Raw genomic sequence first — 22747 nt, 5'->3', positions numbered from 1 at the left:
AGCCGCTATATTTTCATAGTGAAGCCTATAAATTAGTCCAAGACTTTTGACATCGGCTTTACCATGGACTAGTAATTGTTGTATTTATTCATTTATTTATTTGCTTATTTATTTATTTGTTTATTTTTTCCTCCGACTTCGTTATGGGCCAAAAGGTCACCAGCCGATAAGCTTCCTTGTCTGTAACTCATTGTATTTACCTGTTCATTTATTTTTATTTTTATTTCTATTTATTGTAATTCGTTTTACCATCGACGACACAATCTGGGCTTGAAGCCGCCGTACAGATATGGTCGGATCCGACCAGATTGGATCGTGTGTGGACTGATTTTGGCTTTGTCCGACCGGCATCCACGATCCAATGTGCTAAGATCCGACCAAATCCGTCCGGCGACCTCAAGGCCAGATCTTACCGTGGATGGGACTTAGGTACCACAAGTCCTTAGTCGTATTCGTTAACGAAGTCATCAAAAGGCGATACTGGAGCCATGGAGAGTGTCTAATACACAAAACCGCACTGAAGTCATTATTTTGGTTATATAAGAAAGCGTGGTCGATGTTGGTAACTAGGCAAATTAACGATTCGTCATTTGGAAGCTCGTTAGAGGTGAGACGTTGCTTCTAATGACCGCGTTCGTGGTAATCCAATTAATGGTACGTGGCCGATATCAGTTGCAGCATGGAAAACAACACACACGCGCGCACACACACACACACACACACACACACACACACACACACACACACACACGACGATTTTCTTTTTTGATTTCGTCTTCGTTTCTTCTGCTACAGAAGATGCTGTCTTTTATGCCTTTCTCTTGGTAAATTGTGTACTATGAAACATAAGTTTGATGTTTGTGTGTAATGTTTATGAAAATTGGTTATAACCTGGGTAATTTAATTTTGTTTTAAGTGTAATTTCATGATTTTTTTATAATGTTGCATTTGCAATTTATTTAGAATCCATCTCTCAGTTCCATAAGGTCAGCTATCCTAGTTGACCTTGCATGGGTCATTAAGTGCTTAAGTCTAATAGTCACCATTTCAAGGGGGGGGGGGAATTGAGTTACCCCAACGGACCAGAACCACGCAGCACTCTTTGATGAATGGAGATTAATTTCCGTTCAAAAAAGAATTGTTGATCATTTTTATCATTTCTTCTATCCCTCCTTCCTGCTGTCGTCCATCAATCTCTCCCTGATCAACTGTCTCTCTACCGGGGGCGATGTTGTCTCTTAGGATAGAAAAGCCGGATATCGCTAACGAAATATTAGATATTGCCCTTAGTTGAATTAAGGTCTGCGCAGCGTGTGGTGCTAAAGGGTTACGGGAGAAAAAGGCGCCTCAGTCCTTGAACTATGCAAAGCGATGGGCTACTTTTTGTGGGTCCTCGGCCAAGGCCGGGCGATTTCACTCGGATGAGGGATATATGGATATGTATGGGTATACCTGGTATGTATGGGTTATATATATACCCAACCTCATTTATCCACGTCTCGTCTCGTTAGATGAATTAGATTCGTCTGTGATTGGCCAGAAAAAAGTAATAAATTACCGTGATAGGGTTTGGAGATAGTAAAGTGGTCAATAGCATTACATAAGTGAATATCCTGTGCAAGCCATTTGTCGGATTATAATTTTTACTTGTTTATTTTTCTTATTCTGTTATGAAATTTTACTGCCTTTGTGTTTATGATGTTTTATTGTTTTTTTATCGATTGTTTTGTTTTAATTGATTGTTTTGTTTTAATTTATGGTTTTGTCTTAATTTATCGTTTTGTTTTAATTTATTGTTTTGTTATTTTCAGGATTCCTTGGGCGCCTCATCGCACCACTCCTCGAAAGCGTCTCTTATTGATGGCAGACACCAAGTGGTCGGTGAGTATTTACATTATTATTATATTTTTTTCATTTCGAGTCAAACGCACCTTCGCAAGTCACACGTATCCTCATTTAATTCATTCCGATTTGATGCATACGTTTCACGATGCCACAGGATCGCTTTAGTCACGGTTATTTTGTTGCTTATTCATGAAGGTTTGTTGCATGTCAGGTAGTATGAAGTGGTTTGGTATATCTTAAAGTTTGAGCTTGAATTCTGCATGTGTGGCCAATTATTTTGCGCTGCATTTTCTTTTGTCCTTTATTGCTAAATTATATTTTGTTTCCCTTATCATGTTGTTTATTTCTTTTCTTTGAATGCCTGTCTATGATCGTAGTAAAGCATGAAAAACTTTTGTAGATTCGTTTGAGGAAAGCTTTCATTATATTTATATGTCAAGCTGAGCTGCACGTATTGGTTGTTATATCATTTCCTTCCTTACCCACTACACAGTACGCACCACACGGTCAATTTACTGCTGCACTGCGATTGATATTTATCAAAACGCCTTTCTCCGCGTCGTGGTCAACACAAGCTTCGGTTGGACGATGACGTCATGTCGCTCAAGTTGTGCAAACGATGATGTACGATAATGTCCCGTCCGTGTCGCATTTCCTGTCTCACTCAAATCAGTCTTTTGTAGAAAGTTTTAAAATTTATATAACACATTTCTTTGGTTACATGATGGCGTGGTTTATGTATTTTTTTTCATTTTGCTAATCTAGATACGGGCAGGGCTAAATCGTACTTCCTAGGATCCAAGGTGATCGTGGTCCTTGCCAAGATTCTGGTGTCGTCCATGAATGTCGTCGTCGTTGGCAGATGTCCGACGACTCGACGAGCACTTTTTAAAAAAAGAGATAATTACAAATACGCATAATTCAATTCGTATTTCTGGCAAGGACAAATGTTTTTTTAAATGATCTAGTTGAATAGTGAACAGTGATTTTTTTATGCGAATGATGCTCTTAGGTGATGGAATATCTATTCACTTAAATTAATTTGAAATCAAACTACCTACGGGTCGTATGTAACGTGGATTGTTTGTATTCTCGCATTTCTCCACTTCGAATATTAATTACTGGTAACGGGAATTTTGTTTTTCTCACTTTCAGTGTGGCATATTGCTCTAAGGCCTGGTAAGCACACTGTACAAAATTGTTGAGCTTTTCCGCAAATGTAATATACCTACGATCCTAACTGTACGACTTTTTTCAGTCTCACAATATTGCTTTTGCTCACAAGTTAAATTTATTTCTCGCGGGTCACAAAACTATGCACGTTTTGAGTTTTCGTCATAGATTTGCCATGGTTGAAAATCTTGTGCGTTTATATTATGGCAATGTGACCGTTGGAATTAGATTTTGCACTATATTGGTATCACAAAAACTCTGCATGTATAGGGTTTTGAAGATGCACGTGTGCGCGCGCTTACACACACACACTCACACACACACACACACACACACACACGGTGGCGGATTGGTAAAGCACTGGCCTCACAAGCCAGAGAACCGGGGTTCGATTCCCCGGCCGGGCGGAGATAAGTTGGGTTTGTCTCCTTTCACGTGTAACCCCTGTTCACCTAGCAGTGAGTAGGTACGGGACGTTAGTCAAGGAGTTGTGACCTTGCTGTCCCGGTGTGTGGTGTGTGAGTGGTCTCAGACCTACCCAGATATCGGCAAATAATGAGCTCTGAGCTCACTGCCGTAGGGTGGTGTCTGGCTGTCTCGACAGAGATTGCAGCAGATCCGAGGTGAATACACACGCACGAAACAGCTAGTATAAACACCTAAAGGTTTTCCCAGGGCTGATTTAAATCACGTTGCGACATCTAGAATATCCGAATTAAAACTGAAAATAGAGCTAATAAAGTAAGGAGTTAGAACGAATAAAATAGAAATAATAGAAAAATCTATTCTACCCATATTTTTATACCCCGTAATTGTAATGCAATTTTGTTCAGTTTGTAATCAAATTTTGTTCAAATACAATTGCGAACATATATTTTTCAATAAACTGCCGACTATTTAGTTATGATTGGAAGAAAGGAATTAATATAAAAACGACCCAAGTAATATCATTGACTCGGATCTGTCAGCGACATGATGTCACCATATGCATCTTATCCATTGGCTCAAATCTGTCAGCGACATGACGTCACCATATGCATCTTGCCCATTGGCTCAGATCTGTCAGCGACATGACGTTACCATATCCATCATGCCCTATGGCTCGATCTGTCAGCGACATGACGTCACCATATGCATCTTGCCCATTGGCTCAGATCTGTCAACGACATGACGTCACCATATGCATCTTGCCCATTGGCTCAGAGTGGTCAGCGACATGACGTCACTATATACATTTCACCCATCCACCCTCAACTTTGAACACCTCTTCGAGATTTGTTAGTTTGAGAACAATGATAAATAACAAATCGTTCTCCTTAATTAGACCGTGAGTGATGTAATTGTTTATATGAAATAACCAAATCATATACCATGTAACAACATTCAGGAGATTATAGTATTCTATATTATCAATAACGAAAATTTAAAGACAATTATCATTATTTTTTTTTGAGTGGAGATTATTATCTAAATATAAAATAAATGTTGTGACACACATACATTTGGGAGGGTAATGGCTCCCATTTACGAGCCCGGTACGTTATCCGAGGCCATGGCGAATCACCCATAACTTGCTGGAGTAGTGGTTTGCATCATGGGATGCCATGCTGCGGTAGAGTTCCTAGCTCATTGCGTGAAAGCTTCAAGTAATACTACAAGTCATTACAGTCTCCTCTGGGCAAAGGTGTGTGTGTGTGTGTGTGTGTGTGTGTATTCATTCATCTCGGATCTGCTGCAGTCTCTGTCGAGACAGCCAGACACCACCCTACGGCAGTGAGCTTAGAGCTCATTATTTGCCGATCTCTGGGTAGGTCTGAGTGTGTGTGTGTGAGAGAGAGAGAACGAGAGAGAGAGAGTGTCTGTGTGGTCTGTGTGAAGTTACAGCATGGCCCATAGATCATGGTATGAGCTCTGCCGATCACGAGTCCATTACGTGATCCAAGACCATGATGAATAGTACACGCATACACAAACTTGTACTAAGCTTTATATAGTTTTATTTTTCTTTTCTTTTTTTTTCCTCGTAATTTATTGTGTGTTTCCGTAGCTTAAGTAAAATATCTAGAGTGAACTTGTAATTTGATTTGCTTTACTATTTTTTCTGGTATTCTAGTTCTGTTCTCAGTTTTTATGCATTACCTTATATGGTATTTGGCTCTAGAGTGCTGCTGTTTTGCCTGTTTGGATGTTAGCGTTAAGGCCGCACCCTCCTCAGTCCCCCGTAAATGCCCTCGACAACAGAGTCGACATTTATCTCAACCTAACCTAACCTTTTTCATCTCATAATCACCATTTTACATTTTTTTTTTTACAATAAAATCACTCTGAATTTTCTCAGACACTCCCGTTACGACGGTCTTGGATCACGTGTTGGGCTCGTGATCGACAGCTATTACCCTTCCGGAGGAGAGCTCAGAGCTTGTATATGCCCCGATCTGTGGGTAATGCTGTGACCTTACACACACACAACTCCTTGCCTACCAGAGCTGGAGTGGCGGCTCGCAGTATAGCGATGCTGAATTTTTTCAGCCTTAGGCGGGACTCGAACTTAGATCGCAGAATTAGCGGTCGAGAGCGGATCCGCTGCACCGTTGAACGAGATTAAGTGAATATATTTGGTGACAGACTCACCACTTTCGTCGGAAGAAGACAGTTTTTATGAAGTTACTCCTCGATTTGGGTGTGTTTTGAGGTTGTCAGTAAAGCTTTTTAAATCTGGAAAAATACTTCCTGATATACTGAACAAAACTCCAGTTGATTTTATTCATATTTTGGACAAGAAGTTAGAACCCGTTTTCAAATATATATCGAAGGCTGCGACGTCATGACGTCATGTCGTTTTCCAACGCCGTCAATCTGCTTAAAATTCTTTCTCGAATAACTCCTTTAGCAGAGTCCTAGTCTTTAGATATTTAATTCTAGCTAACGTCAGATGGTTTAATTATTTTAGGGGAAAATCCCATCTATCTAAAGGATAAAGAGAACGAGAGAGTATAACCTTCCACCCACAAAAGAGTAACTGGCATCTCGACCTCAGCAGACCGTGTAGGAGAGGGGGCGTGGTACGAATGTGCAGAGGCGAACAGCACATTTTTAATCCTCAATAACTTTCCATTTGCATTGTACAATTCTTTCTGTTCCTTCACTCGTAACCAGATAAATATCCACGATTAAAGTTAACTCGCTCTCGTTTAGGTCCACATTCATGATAATGTAATTCACGTCGCGAATTCCCCCTATCAGGAGGATTGGACGATACCTCTTACAGAGGACTTTGTAGCGTGGAATTGAATGAACCATGTCCTTGGTCCAACTCGCTGGAGTTCGAACCGCCATCACCTTCTACCTTCGTTGCAAGTAGCGACGCTGTAACCCGCTCGGCCGGGGGGAGCATACAATCCTACATTAAATGTTCACACTTGGTTACTATGTATTCACCACCATCACTACTAGCAGCAGCGGCACCATCGTTGTCACCCACCCATCCACCTCCACCACAATAAACAAGTCCCACCCCACCCCTACCTTTCCCCCCCATCCCTTCCCATCCCAAACGACCGAGCATCTAAGGTTGCAACCTTTAACTTGGTGCATGTCATTTTGCATGTTACTTGGTACGGTGCCACACCCTGGTAGCCAAACGCAGTACCCTTGTCAGCGATGCCCTGCTGGTCGGACGGGACCCATGGACTTGCCAGCCGGAACCAGGTAGGTCGATCTCGGGAGGTTTTTTGGACCGGACTAGGGGCAGCACCGACTCCTGACCCGCCGGGGTGACGTCAGCCGTCTCTGGCTGGATGATGTGACCAACATGTTTCGCTCTTGACTGACGCCTGACGGATCTGGCCACGCTAGGTTCAACGTGGCCGCACACTAAGCAATTCTCGCTAGCATGCTACTCGCTTTTGCTACTTCGTTTGATTAGAAACGGCTTCGGTTACGATCTTGATTTGTTTCCCATCAAATTTCCAAATGTCAAATTACTCTTGGTTCATCTAGTTAGAAGCTGAAGGACGAACTAAAAGAAGTTAAATCTAGAATACGAATGTTAGACACAAAATTGCTGAGATGTTCTCATAACGGAAATCCAGAATATTGTAACCCAGGTCGTTTCTACTCAAACGAAATAGCAAATAGCAATAGCATGATAGCCTAGTGTGCCACCACCTAGTTACTGGACCAAAGGAGTTTAACTTTCTTGGTTAATCTTGTTGTTGTTGATGACTTAATCTACATGTTTTGTTCTGGACAAGACCCGCCCTGACTGGATTATAGTAAACACACACACACACTACTCTCATCTCAGAAGGTAATAGCTGTCAATCACGAGTCTAACACTTGATCCGAGGCCATGGTGAATGACACATATACACACACGCACACACACACACGGGCTTATATGAGCTCTGAGCTCTTGTCCGGGAGGGTAATAGCTGTCGGTCACGAGTCCAACACGTGATCCAACGACCATAACGAATCACGCACACACAAATGAGAAATTTCTCTTGGAGGGAAACAGCGAAAGCAGCTACGTGGGAGAAAATGTCAAATGTAATTACAGGATTAGGAAAATGACGGAGTCCTGGGCGCGTGCGAAACGTGAAAGTAAAAAGGGAAATTCTGAGAAGGTAAAAATTCCGAATCGGAACGGGGAAAAATGGCGGCTGGGGTCGAGATGTAAACAATGAGGGCGACACGGAGTGCGATTCTGAAATCTGTGACGAAAATGTTACAAATGAAGTTGATAAATATAAATCAGCAACTAAAGACGAGTGGCAGGAATATGAGGAAGAATGATAGCAGTTTAGAAAACGGGAATGTGGTGTGCTGTTGGTTTGAAGAAAAACAAATTAGAGTACTTAAATAGAACACCATCCTTGATTACGGTACATTTTTGGTCTCGTCTTTTAGAATGGATTTGAATTCACTAGAGTCAGTACAGAGGGAATGATCAAAATTATACATGACTTGTGATCAGAAATTTACTTTAGAATACAGGCTAAAGCACCTTAACTTGCACTCCCAGGAAAGACGTAGATTGCGGGTTGATCTAATAGAGGTCTTCAAATGGGTCAACAGTTTTAACAAAGGTGTTGCGGACAAGGTCATCATATTAAGGCATCAGGGCAGGACTCGTAGTAATGGATATATATTGGATTTTTTATTTATTTAGTAAATAGGCAAGAACTGTTTTACCAACAGAATGGTTAATGAATGGAATAGATTTGGTAACCACATAGTGAGCACAGAAACTATCTGTTGTTTCAAGAGAAGCTGAGATAACTTTATAGATGGGGATGACAGGTGGTAATGGACATGGAACTGCCTAGTATAGGCCTCAAGGTCTCTTGCATTCTCCCTTCATTCTTACATTCATTGTATCAAAGAACCAGACAATGACACTTCCTCCACTACACAGACAGGACTTTCTCACAATAATTGGCATGTCATCAGTTACTCAGTATTGTGAACATGGTTTATCAAATTACGATACTTTCTTACATTCCATTGATATGTATACAGTATCATATATTCTTAGTGATTTTTTTTAACATCATGGATCTTGGAAGTATTGTGTTTGACCTCCCCTCAAGAATCAAACAAACTATTAGAAGAATTGAGAAAATCACTAAGAAGATAGTGGATATTGAATTAGCTCTGGTCTTCAGTCGAACATGTCTACAAGAAAACTTACTGCCCATTTATACTAGTATCATATGTGTATACAGTGTGTATTGTATATTTATACTTAGCCTTGGCCATAACATTTTGACATAAGTACATGTTTATATGTGTACCTATGCTTGAAACTACAGTATGTCTCATTGTAGGTGGAAATATTGAGTGTGAAATGCACACAGTATTTATATATTTTTTAATGAAATAAATAGGTATGATTTTAGCTGACTTGGATGGAATATATCTTTTGTATTCTCTCAATGTAAAGTTATTAAAATTTCTATTGTGAGTTTAAAATGTAACTAAATTGAGATATGGTATGTGAGGATACGAGTTGAACAACTTACAGTATTTCAGTGATACTCCCTTCAGAAATTCACCTCAATCATCATGAAGATTATTTTCATGTCTGATAGGAATTAAATACTAAAATATTTTATATGGTAAAATTAACTGATAGCTTAATGAACAAGATATTTTTATTAATTTAATATAATTTGAATTAATTCAAAGTAAATTTAAAGGTTTTTCTTCAACATAGTATTAAATATCATATTCAACATAGTATTAAATGTTGAACATATCAAACAGCACAGATATTCATGGCTTTCATATTTGATAGGAATTGAATACTAAAATATTTTAGATGACAAAATTAACTGATAGGTTAATGAACAAGACATTTTACTCATTTAATATAATTTAAATTAATTCAAAATCAATTTTAAGGTTTTTCTTCAACATAGTATTAAATATCATATTCAACATATTCAGTATTAAATGATCACTGTTAACCCACTATCGGAGAAATAATAACGGAAAGTACAGAGAAACTGTATATTTCGACTACTCTCTGTAGTCCTCTTCTAAATGTTGAACATATCAAACAGCACAGATATTCATGGCTTATATATCCGCAGACCATGAGCCAATGGCAGGATCAGCCCCCCTGAGTCATACTGCGGCCAGGCACAAGATAGCCGTCAGACCTCGAAGGACCTATGGAGCTCCGCGAGCTAGAAGAAACACGCAGGTATGTGGCGTTCAGGTATGACAGTCGATACATTTCATAAGTTTTGTATTAAGGAATACCTGTGTATGTCCATAGCTAATTGTAATGTACTGTACTCTAACTGGACAAGAGATGAACCGTGGGGTCCCTCTCTTTTGTTTACATTGGTCAAACTTTGCTTTAAATTCTTTTATGTTATTTTCTTAGATAAATAAAGCAATAATAATGATAACAGTATACACCAAAACCACCCAAGTAGAATAGCTGGACACAGTAACCAAAATCCTCCACATAGATATAAAGATATGTGAAAATCATATGAAAATGATAGGTACATAGTACTCTTGCAAAAGCCCTCAACCCTATTTGCCCATTTCATTACATCACACAAGCACAACCAACTGAATGTAAAAAACACTCAAGCAGCATACTATTCAAACACCTACAACACACTACATCCACACAAAAATCATTTATATTCAGATCACAAAATGGTCTTTTCAGGACTGACCACCAAACTCCCTACTCCATCATATCCCCATAAATATCAACCCCCCCACCCCACTCCTGCCCCTACTAACATACTATTGTTGAGGTCATTATTCAGCTTTGTCCCAGTATAGAATAGGCCTGGCTACAGACAACCATGAATCAAAGAAACATCCAATAGTAAAATTGACATGGTAAAGGAAACATGGACTGGAGGTGAAGCTTTTATTCCTGACGTTTCGTCTAACTACTTTCTCCAAGGTATTTGCTTAGTAGATACATTCAGAGTTTATAAACACGCCATGTTTCCTTTACCGTGTCTATACAACTTGTTCACATGGATTTTCATCCAATAGTAAAATTGAATGCCCCTTCCATTGGAAAAGAACCCAATACTCCCGGCCTTTCTTTTGATAAATGACCTTTACCCCACACATTACCAACCTGATAGTAGAAATCAGGATGAAAATAAATATATTGAAGTCAGTAGCAATCATGGGCTTTGGTCAACAAAAGGAAACTCAGTTACAGTCCACAAGTAGTTTTTGGGCTGGATACAGGGATGACCCTTCATCCAGGAGGAGCTAAGATGAGAGGGGGGAGAGGGTGGGGGATGGGAGTGGAGTGGGTGCATGACTTTAACTTGGCTACCTCTCTTATAAGGGGGAAAGAAGCCCTTGGTATATAGATGGACATGCAGTTCTCAAGAACCACACTCTTAAGTACGCTTGCACACCATAGGTTCTAGTAATCAAGAAAACAAACTTAGACATTACCTACAAAAAAAAGGCATGAGGGGGGGGTCGCCGATTTAATGAAGTGGCCTTGCTGTGGATGTGCTGTGCCTTGCGACACTGCTTCTGACCCAGGGCAGTGGACAGGGTGCAGGGATGAGCCGTCATCCAGGAGGTGCTAAGATAAGAGGGAGGGTGGAGGGGAGTGGAGTGTATTTAGGGATGGAATGGGTGGGAATGATTTTATGCCTTTTTCTTTTTGGCTACCTCCCTTGTAAGGGGGGAAAAAGTGTTTGTATATGTAGTTATATGTATATACCAAATCCACCCCAATAGACTCGGAGTATACGTACTCCAGCACTGATTTTGACTCCTTCCCTTGTAGGTGGTTGGGCAGTTGAGTCTGCCCACAACTCCTGAAGTAAACGAAGACTCCAGTGTTAAGAGCATGACACCTCCAGTCCACCACCCAATTACCTCCTCAGCTTCAGTTGGCATTCCAAAATCCTCCTCCCAAGGTATGGTGATATATATTGTGTTTGAGATGCTGGATTACATATGATATGGTTTAACGTCACACACTCCTCCTCCTATCAGGAGGCTAGGATGGTGCCCCTCCCAGAGGTCTTTGGATTATATATACATGAATGAATTGTAACTGACATCAAATGGTTTTATTTAGGGAGAATACTTAGGAGAACATATTCTTGATCAGTAGAAGCCTAGTGTTCTCCTACTTTAATTGAATGAAATAATCAGACATTTACTAAAAGGTATGCACAGTGTTTGGAAAGTGGTTGTCTTTTTTTCCTTCATGTGCCATACAAAATTTAGTTGAAGCTTCACACATTCCCATTTCAGGATTTGGATGTATAACAGAATAGGAAATGAAAGAAAGTAGTTGTTCTTCTTGTAAATTCATATGCTGAGAACAAAGAAAATACTTGTGTCATAAGTGGGAAATCATTCCCAGACATAGAACAGAATTTTTGTTCCATTTTTTGTCAACATTTTCTTTTAAAATCTCCCTCTGCTTAAGTTCTTTTGTTCCCCAAGTTGAGGAATCAGTATTCCAAAAAAACTTGTAATATGAAGGTCTGTTGTTATTGTTATTGTCATTCCCTAGATTGTCTGGTCAAGCAGTCCTGTAGCCTGTTGTTTTAAATGATTATGTTATGATCATAATATAGCAAAGTATGGGAGGGAAGAGTGTAGAGGGGAGTGGAGTATGTAGGGGGTGGAATGGGTGGGAGTGGTTTCTATGCCCTTGTCTTTTGGCTACCTCCTGTGTAAGGGGGAAAAAAGCCTTTGGTATGTGTATGTACCCGGTATGTATGTATTGTATTAAAAAAATGATAATACATACATACATATACCAAGGCTTTTTCCCCTTTTCAAGGGAGGTAGCCAAAAAGAAAAAGGCATAAAATTACTCCCACCCATTCCATCCCTAAATACACTCCACTCTCCTCCACCCTCCCTCTTATTTATATTTACTTTTGGTTGATTGGTTTTCATAAAAACTTTCAGGTAAAGTTGAGCCTGATGACCCTAGCAGTACCAGCAGTAGTTGCAGCGTCAGTAGCAGTGGAGGGGCAGATGGCACTGGCATCAGCCCAACCAAAGAGAAACGGCGATCAAGTCGAGAACGACGCACGAGCTTGGACCGCCGTGACTCGGACAAAGGAAAGCGAGACGAACCTTTCTTCCAGCGTTTGTTTGGATCAGTCAGGTCAGGAAGGCGGCGGTCCAAGGGGGACGGTGACAGCCGAGAAGCAAGTGTCAGTCCCATGCGTCGGGAGGAAGAGACGAGGTCGTCGAGGGATAAGCGCCGAGATTCGTCAGGAAATCGCTTGCCAGTCATGAGTAGGTCGTCTGCTCGACAACGACACGAAGCTCATCTTCTCCCACCAACACCAGACTCCGCTTCTCGGCACCGAGATGCTGAGGGGAGAGGAAGGGGACGCGACAACAATGAAGACCGACTGGCGGTTACGCATCATACGCCAAGATCAGCAAGTGTGGAAGGAAGAGTAGAAGGGTTCCATGTAACGAGTGCTCACCAACAAAATGTTCATACCAACTTCCAGATTGCGTCGTACGAAGACAAAGTAAGGCACGAGGGTGAACCTGAAGCACGCCCAGTAAAGAAAGCCAACAGTTTCAGAGAGCAGATGATGCCGGTACGACGGAAGGATTACTCAAGAAGGTCATGGATGGTGCAGGATGAACACAGAAATGAAGTTTTTGACGAATCCCAGGTGTCTCAGAAAGCCTCACGACTTTCTGCCTCCTTTGATCACCTGGAGGAGACGTCTTCGTCATACGTGAATCAACAGCTTAGTTACAGAAGCGAAAGCTCGCTTCTCTCGTCCGAGTCTACACGAAACAAGCACCACCAAACCAAAGATCTGTCCATGGGGAGCTCTTGTGACGTTGTCGGGATTCCACCCCCAAGTGCGTTTAGTTTATCACCTTTATCGTTTAGTGCTTCCAAGAATAATCAAGATTTCGGAACTGGGCCTCTGTCTCTGGACTCCAGCATCGGTTCAAGAACTAGTGGTGAAGAAGATCGGATAAAGAAATCGACAAGTGTTGATTACCTTGGCAGAACTCTCCAGCCAGCTAACGCAAGGGTCTCTGGTGATGAAGAAGAAACATATGCGAAAGAAAAAGAGGAATTTCCTGTAGACTTCAACGCTCAGAGGAAATCAAAAAGTATTGACGAGGGCAGAGATTTCCTGGGAGATTCGAGATCTCCTCAGGCTGTAAAGCGGTCAGCATCACATCGCAAATCCTTCCCAAGGCAAGGGTCAGAAAGCGCAGAACAAGGGGAGAGCGATTATCCACTTGTTGCCCTTCGATCTTTGAAGAAAGAACCAAGTGTCAAGAAAATCGCACCTCCTTCTGGCGAATCGGACAATCTCCCAGAATTCTTGCGAATTCAGCTGAATAAAGTAGAAAGTAAAGGAAACACAACTACCATCTTTGATACTGAAAGTGAAGATACAGACTCTAATTTGCCAAGGGTTGAACCATTACCCTTGAGCACTTCGCCGTCGTTAGGCGACGTAACAGTTTTTGAAAGTGCAAGGGTTCACAAACATGCCAGACTTCACCATGCTGTCTCTGAGGATGGGGTGATCGATTCGAAGAGGAATTCCGACGATAGCTTTAGCTTGTCCTCGAGGGAAGCTACTTTGAAAAGGGAGAAGAGTAGTGGCAGTCTCAGAGACGAGAAATCTCCCGAGACAACCGTAGATAGAGTCGTACTACGCAAGCCTTTGGTTCACGAACGCACCAACGTCTTGGAACGATCTAGCTCTGTCACAAGTCAACAGGGTTCCTCAGCTGACGCAACCGAGGAACCCGAGCTTTTTAAGGTTTTCGCTCGAAGGTCCTTTAAACTGAAGGATTCGGACAAAGAAAAGACCAACGCCGCTTTGTCCGACGAAGAACACGAAGCTGAAGTTGATAAGGGCGAAATAAGCGTTGAATCTGCCGTGGGCGTACCTGCAACATTACTGAAAGGCACAACTCCGCCCGCGTCTGAATGTATCCAGCAACGACCTATGTTGAATAGCATCTCGTTTAATCGTATGTCTGTGGGCAATCCTGCTGTAGCATTCAAACCTCCTCACATGACTAAGAATACTAGTATAGCTTCTAGTGCATCTCCTAAACTAAACCTAGTTATCATATCAAGTTCGCCCAATACCTCCACTACAGGCTCAGTCTTCACCATGGGAGAACACGCTTCTTCTGCTCCCTTGGCCGGCACGACAACGACGACCACTACCATCACCTCATCCCCATCCGTAGCTTTCTCGCACCCCAACCCATCCAAACCCGTTCTTACTTCGAGGTCCAGTGTGATTTGGCCACCCGTAACTCAGCAGGAGACTCACGAAGAACCCAAAGAGTCTCATCCGGCTACAACAAGCCCATCATCGTCCACCTCTCTTGCTACTTCGCAAGCGTCGAGGTTGAGCGGTTCTGATCAAGAACGAACACCTTACAAATCGAACGACTCCCATCAACCCATTGAGGTGACACCTCTCAACATCGGCGCCGCACGACGTAAATTCCAGAGTGGAACTGGAGGAAGAGCAGACCGTCCCACTACCCCAGAGAAGACCTCTCCCACACCCCCTCCTACCACGCCTTCAGGTCCTGCTTTTGTCTCCCTAAAGACGAGCACAAGCACGACCAGCATCACGACCACACCTTCCAAGAGTCCTTCCACCACTTCTACAGAAATGCAGAATTCCAGTCCTAACTTCACAGTCACAGTTCGCTCTCACAGTCAAAGCGGCAGCCGCCTCAGTGGAAACATCTTCAGTAGTACACTCTCCAAGGAGGAGAGCACTCCATGTACTGCTGAGCAAACAGCCAATGTAACTTCCTCTGAACAGCAACATCATGTTGGAGTGGAAGAGGATTGGCGAGTATTGGCAAGACAGAGACGAGAAGATCGTTTGAAGCAGAGCAAAAATCCAGAAACTCAAGACATCATAATTGAGGTAAGTTGATAGTTTAATGTCTCATCTGGTAGGTTAGAAGATTAATCCTTTGTTTTCCATGTGGTTTGGGTTTACTTCTGACATGTATTTTGACCAAATTGGGCCACTGAATATTAAGCTTTAGTTTAAACAAAAACAGAATAAGGTGGCATGTTCTCTTTATCCTAAAACTAGTTATAATAGTGTGCATCAATAGGGAGGGGAAGGTAGTTGCAGTGGGTAGCGCTAAGAAAATAACAGTGATGAGTGAGGAAAATGGAGGAAAAATAAGGGAAGATGAGGTGAAGGCAGTTGTTAAGATGATGAGAGCAGGTAAGGCACCTAGGTTGGATGAGTGTTGTGCAGAATGTCTAAAAAAAGGAGGTACAGTTATGGTGGACTGGCTGGTGAAGTTACTTAATGTTTGTTTAAGAAAGGGTCGAGTGCCAGACTTGAGTGCCTGTATAGTTCCACTTTACAAGGGAAAAGAGGGACAAATGTGAGTGTAGTAGTTTCAGAGGGATCAGTTTGTTAAGTGTAGTTGGGAAAGCTTATGGGAAGGTTTTGATTGAGAGGATTAGGAGAGGAACAGAGGGAATTGGTGAGGAACAGTGTGGGTTTAGGACAGGTAGGGGTTGCATGGATCAGATTTTTGTGGTAAGACAGATATGTGAGAAAGCTTTAGGAAAAGGTAAGGATGTTTTTTGAGCTTTTATGGATTTGGAAAAGGTTTATGACAGGGTAGACAGGATAGCACTGTGAGAGGTCTTGCTGGTATATGGGATAGGAGGAAAGCTGTAAGATTGATCAAGAATTTTTACGAGAGTAGTAGAGCTTGTGTTAGAATCCGAAATGGAAAAAGTAAGCGGTTTGAGGTAAAAGTGTGACTTTGCCAGGGATGTGTTATGTCACCTTGGCTGCTCAATTTATACATGGATGGGATGGTTCAAGAGGTAAATGCAAGGATAATGGGTCAGAGATTGGAGATAGTTAAAGGAAATGGAGAAAAGTGAGATAAGCCAGTTGTTGATTGCTGATGACACTACTTGTGGCAGAATCAGAGGAGGTATTAAGGAATTTAGCGTCAGAGTTTGGGAAGGTGCGTAAAAGTATGGTAAAAGTAAGGTGATAGATGTACAAGTACAAGGGGAGGAGATGGCAGTAAATTGGAAGTATTAACCCCTTCCATAAGGTGACGTCTACGTAGGCATCATGAAGAGCAAGTAGGTACGCGAGGATGCCGATGTCGGCGTCTTGATTATATTTATTGTAGCTGTACCTGCGTGACCCCCATACTCTGTAAACTGGCTTCATCATATTTTCTATGGTTATCAAAATTCACAGGTGAAAGAGAAAATTATTAATACAGCGGTGACTTTATTTTTTATAATGCGAGTACTATGACGCAACATTGCAAGTCTGGCAGCTAATGCTGCGAGCGAGGTTTTGACCTGTATTGAAGGGGCTAAGGGAGAGAGACTAGAGAAAGTTCATAGTTTTAGATACTTGGGTGCGAATGTAGCAGGAAAGGGAGGAGTGGAGGTAGAATGTAAATTGAGAGAAGCAAGTAAATGTCTTGGGGGATTAAAAAATGTAATGAGAAATAGACATTTGGGAATGGATGCTAAGAGGAGATTGTATGAAAGGGTGATTGTGACAACAGCACTGTATGGGGCAGAAACATGGAACATAAGAGAGGAAGAGAGAGTTTAAATGTGTTCGAGATGAAATGTCTTAGAAGTATGGTAGAGTTTACTAACCTGGATAGAGTGAGAAGAGTGGGGGTGGAAAAGGAATTGGGAGATAGTGTTGATGAAAGAGTATCGGGATGGTTTGGACACATGGAAAGAACGAGGAAAAATTAGTAAAAGAAATGTGGAAAACAGAAGTTAGATGGAGTGAACATGAGGGGGCAGCCAAGGATGAGATGGATGGATGGGGTAAAAGGGGCAGTGGGAAAGGGGTATGTCTGTTGAGAAAGGAAGGGAGAAGACAGAAGGTAGGAGTGAGTGGAGAATGGTTGTGTACAGATGATGCTGTGATGCATGGAAGGGAGTGGGTGGGGAGTCAGAGATTATGTATGAATGCTTTGATGCAGCCTGAAGGGATTTCTGTCTTCTCTTTTTCTGCACAAGGGGATGGAGAAGGGGGAAGGGGTCATTGATAATATGAAGCGGCCTTGCTGTGGATGTGCTGTGTCTTGCTATATTGCTTCTGACCCAGGGGGGCAATGGGCAAGATGCAGGGATGACCTGTCATCCAGGAGAAGCCAAGAAAAGAGGGAGGGAGGGGTGCTGAATGGGAATGGAGTATGTTGGGATGAAATGGCTGGGAGTGGATTTATGGCTTTTGACTTAGGCTACCTGCCTTGTAAGGGGTAAAAAGCCCTTGGTATATGTATGTGTATTAGTAAGGATACACATACATATACCAATGATTTTCCCCCTTACAAGGGAGGTAGCCAAAAAATAAAGGCATAAAATCCACTCCCACCCATTCCATCCCCACACACTCCACTCCCATCCACCCTCTTCCCTCCCTCTTATCTTGGCTCCTCCTGGATGATGGGTCATCCCTGCATCTCGCCCACTGCCCTGGGTCAGAGGCAATGTAGCAAGACACAGCACATCCACAGCAAGGCCACTTCATTTAATTGGTGACGGCCCCTCTCCATCCCCTCATGCAGAAAAAGAGAAGATGAGGAGAAATCCCTTTGGGCTGCATCAAAAATATCATTCAAACATACTCTCTCCCATCCCCCACCCACTACCTTCCATACATCTCAACATCATCCATACACAACCATTCTCCACTCACCCCTATCTTCTGTCTTCTCCCTTCCTTCCTCAACAGACATTCCTCTGTTTCCCGTTGCCCCTTTTACCCCATCCATTTCATCCTTGGTTGCCCCCTCATGTTCACTCCTTCACCTCTACTTTTCATACCTCTTTTGCTAATCATTCCTCACTTGTTCTTCCCATGTGTCTAAACCATCCCAATACTCTTTCATCAATCCTATCTCCCAACTTCCTTCCCATTCCCTCTCTCCTCCTCATCTCATTGTTTCTTACTTTATCCAGCCTAGTAACCACTACCATACTTCTCAGATATTTCATCTCAAACACATTTAAACTCCTCTCTTATGTTCCAGATTTCTGCCCCGTACAGTGCTGTCAGCACAATCACTCCTTCATACAATCTCCTCTTAGCATCCATTCCCAAATGTCTATTTCTCATTACATTTTTTGATCCCCCAAGGCATTTACTTGCTTCTCTCAATCTACATTCTACCTCCTTCTCACCCAAGTATCTAAAGCTATCCACTTCCTCCAGTCTCTCTCCTTTAATACTTTCAATTTGCTCCCACAGTCTCCCCTTGTACATCTCGTCACCTTATTTTACCCTCCTTTATCTTCAATTTCATTCTTTCACACATGTTTACAAACTCTGTCACTAACTTAATCCCTCCTCTGATCCTGCCACAAGTGCAGTGTCATCTCCAATCCTTGGCCCATTACCCTTGCCTCTTACACCACCCCATCCATGTATAAATTGAACAGCCAAGGCAACATAATACATCCCTGACAAAGTCCCACCTTTATCTCAAACCACTAATTCTTGTAGAATTAAAAGTTGATCACCATTCTGAAAAGAACTGGTTGTGACTGGCAGTGGGAGATACTAGAGGAATGACTGCAATGAGTAATGATAATGTTAAAACCATCAAAAGAGGGGCTACAAGTAGCACTGAAGGCAATGAAAGATGGATCGGATGGGTATTGTGTGGAATGTCTGACAAAGGTAGTATTGTTAGTAGAGTGAGTGGCGAGATTGTTCACTGTGTGTCTTGGGTAAGAGAAGTTCCTGATAAAAGAGTGCATATGTAGTCCAACTATACAAGTGAAAGAAATACAGTAGAATTTGATAGAGATCATAGTTTGGTTTACCGAGTGAGTGTGAGCCCCTCAGGGCTGCACCTTGTGATAGAGGTGAGGGTGCTGATGGGCTTTGAAGGCAGGAGCCGAGATGGCACTCTCTGACAATCTTAAAGGTGTAATACACCTTGTGTGTTCTAGGTTTAGAACAAAATATGCCCACCTTTAAAATTTATCTCGTACTGTACGTTCTTCCCTCTCGCCTTTCAGACTCGTCCAGCAGTATCACGCAACAGCAAGGTCCTGGAAATGGCAAGCAACTTCCAGAAGCTTCAGGTGGCCTAGCACAGGGAAATGAGGGGTGGGGAGGGAAAAGGGGGAAGGTGGTATGGGGACTGGAATACCAAGGGAGGGGAGGGGCAAACTGGGAAAAGGTAAATATCAAGATTAGCAGTTTTAGTCATTTTAATGAGAAGGGATATTGAACTGCAATTTTGATGTTTATTATTTTTTAAATATTATTTGTAACATGATTTAATAGTACTTGTGTATATAGGTAATGTTAGTGTGTGATATTAATCAATTTTCTCCATGTGAATGTGAACACAATGTTTAGATATTTCTAGAAAGAATATATGAATGACCTCAGTATACATATTTGTGTATTTTTTATTTTGAGACACCAATAAAAGGGTGGTTAATATAAATAATGTTCAAGGTTCAAGTGAGGATACTAACAAGAATACAAATAGATTATACGAGTATGATATTGCTGGATAGTAGGAATATTGACTGTTTATTGAGATGCAGAGTTTATAATGAAGACGTTTAATCCATCTTAAGTCAATGTTATCTGTGCAGGAATTTATAGTTTTCTATGACCTGAAGTTTACAGATATCCTTTTCATTTTATAAACTCCAATTGAATAATTAATTTTGCTTTTGTCATCCCCAGGGAGAAGTTTAAGAAATCACTAATGGAAATAAGAGAGCTATATGAATATATGTTACCCTGTAAAATGTTTCGATTTTTATCAAATAGAAGTTATTTACATAAGTCATAACTTGGTAAATGTGTATAATGCTGAAACATAGAGATGTCATGTTTTCTGTGGCTTCCAACATTGCAGAGTTACAATGCAATGGGACAAAAGCCATGCTGTGCTGTTGACAATAACATTCATGAATATCGCAAATTGATTTGTTATGGTAACTTTGATGCATATAATACTGTGTATATATGTTATGTTTGTATGTAAATGAAGATAATTACTTCTGTGTCCATTTCTGTGCAGTTTTAGAAATCTGTTGATATTGTGTGAGGTTAATAAGAGTTCATAACCTATAATTTTAGGATGGATTTGATACTGTTGCAGTAGTGTGTAATATGGGATCAGCTTATGTGGTTGTAAGGATTCCCATTGCTGTGATAGATATGAATTGTGCTGACAGAGCTCTTATTTTGATTCCAAAGTCAACTAAACCTCAAGAAATTCATAAAGCCTTAATTTGATTGGAATACGGATAGTTGTAATATGTTTGAATGCTAAAGCGTATATTTCTGTGGAAGACTGGATGTGGATTGTATGTATGCTATCCTATATATAGATACAATAAAGGAAATATCTGGATTAGGGAGAAGAATTTCTGTGGTTGCTGAAGTCTTGGAGTGTCTGAAAGTGTCTTTCATGTGATAGAGATGGTGAGCAGGGAATGTACCTAAATGTCTACAGTGAGGTCTGGATATAGTGGCGTCCAAAGTGATCACAAGAAAAGAAGAAAAAAAAAAAAAAAAAAAAAAAGATATATTTATATTTATTGCACTATTGCATGCTGATGATGTGATTATCCGAGGCTGTTGTATCAGAGCTTTGTATCAGAAATAATATATGAAAGTGATTCATTGTATCCAGAGTTGACTGTGTAGGTGTGTGTGCCTTTTTGCTGTTCATTGTAAATACAAACCAAATATAATGCATTATCGTTATGTTGGTGATGTTTTTATTTTTATGATACATCTATTACCCTGACTTCTATTTTTCATTATGAATTGCTGACCAGGATATTCTTGTAAATTTGCCTCTTCATTAACACAAAAATGTTTATAACGTGGATGTGCATAATCCCTGTATATAAGAATGCAACACATGACTTGGAAGTATCAAGTAAGAGGAAATACAGCAACTAAATTGTTTTGACTGGTAGAGGAACTTCGGGGAAAAGTGGTTGATTTGATGTATAAGTTTGACTTCTTTTGGTTTTATATAAACATTAAAACCCTTTCTGGTTCCAAAACATTCATTCAATATTATTTTAATTCTCAGATCAGCCTTTGCACTAAAAATAAATGCAAATGAAGAGAAATCACAAATTAATGCATGATATCTAAGATTATTGTAAAAAGGCTGGCCTTGTAAAATTAAGGTCATTGTTATTCAAAGATGAATACCAGAAGTTGTCAACTGCTACAGCAGAATGAGCTTGATAGGACTATTGTCATTCAACTAAGAATGTAAACAAATGGGGTATGAGTAGATAACTTTGGATGTAGTGGCGTACATTGCTGATGATGCATATAAGTGATAGTGTAAATAACTAATTATATGCAATCATAATTAATTTGCTGACCACTTTGATGCTGCTGCTGCTGGGTTGATAGCTGATAATGAAGCTATAGTGTTATGTTAGCAGCCTCTATGTTAACGGCTATGATAGCCACAAGAGTTTTATCATTTGACCAAAGGGTAACACCTGACAATAAATATGTAACCTGTTGGACAAGTGCGATTGTACTGCATAAGGTTTTAAAAAGCCTTCCAAGTTGGAATAAAATGAATAAAGCAAACATTTTGTCGTTTCTTTTTTTTCCCCCCGTGTTAACAGAATTGACCTGTCCTCAAATTCCAACTGCCCCAGATGCAACTACCAAATAGAAGACAATGAACATCTCAATCTACAGTACCAAACCCTCACCCAACCCAAACAACAACACATAATCTCTTCTCTATGTGATTAATGGGTCAGATTGATAAATCATAGCCATTTACATGGGAGTCATAGGTCTTGTGCAAGATATACCCAAGGCAATGGATTGAATGATTAAGTTTCAGTGTTAAGTTTAAGAAGACTGAGTGTCAACCTATTGGAGCTGCACTTTTAAATGAAGTGAGGAAGTTGACAAGGTTTGAAGATAGGGAGCTGGGAGATGATCCTGTCATCCCTTTCATGGTACCACCTTATACAGGTACATACATACATACATATACCAAAGGCTTTTTCCCCCTACACAGGAAGATAGCCAAAAAGAAAAAAGCATAGAAACCACTTCCACCCATTCCATTTCCTATATATTCCACTCCCCTCCACCCTCCTCCCTCCCTCCTATCTTGGCACCAAATCCCTCGTGGTAGTACAGAACTTCCTACCAATATTCTCTAT

At 41.0% G+C, this 22747-nt stretch overlaps 1 protein-coding gene across 10 annotated transcripts in view; it reads left to right on the top strand.

Moving 5' to 3' along the window:
- Nucleotides 1-22149, top strand: part of LOC143041405 (uncharacterized) — a 435186-nt gene extending 413037 nt beyond the window's left edge. For 6 of the 10 annotated variants that reach the window (XM_076213244.1, XM_076213237.1, XM_076213239.1 and 3 more), the window contains 6 exons: nt 1812-1881; nt 6655-6726; nt 9618-9745; nt 11318-11450; nt 12463-15455; nt 19580-22149. In XM_076213244.1, coding sequence (XP_076069359.1) covers nt 1812-1881; nt 6655-6726; nt 9618-9745; nt 11318-11450; nt 12463-15455; nt 19580-19654 — 3471 coding nt within the window. In that variant the 3' untranslated portion in view covers nt 19655-22149. The remainder of the gene's footprint in view (nt 1-1811; nt 1882-6654; nt 6727-9617; nt 9746-11317; nt 11451-12462; nt 15456-19579) is intronic. The other 4 variants (XM_076213240.1, XM_076213243.1, XM_076213238.1 and 1 more) reach the window with 3 other exon arrangements.
- Nucleotides 22150-22747: the final 598 nt, after the last annotated feature.

Source organism: Oratosquilla oratoria, chromosome 31, assembly GCF_046742065.1.
Source record: "Oratosquilla oratoria isolate Oo_2021 chromosome 31, ASM4674206v1, whole genome shotgun sequence".
Lineage (NCBI taxonomy): Eukaryota > Metazoa > Arthropoda > Malacostraca > Stomatopoda > Squillidae > Oratosquilla > Oratosquilla oratoria.
The sequence above is the reverse complement of the archived record's forward strand: the minus strand, read 5'-3'. Positions and strand labels throughout refer to the sequence as shown.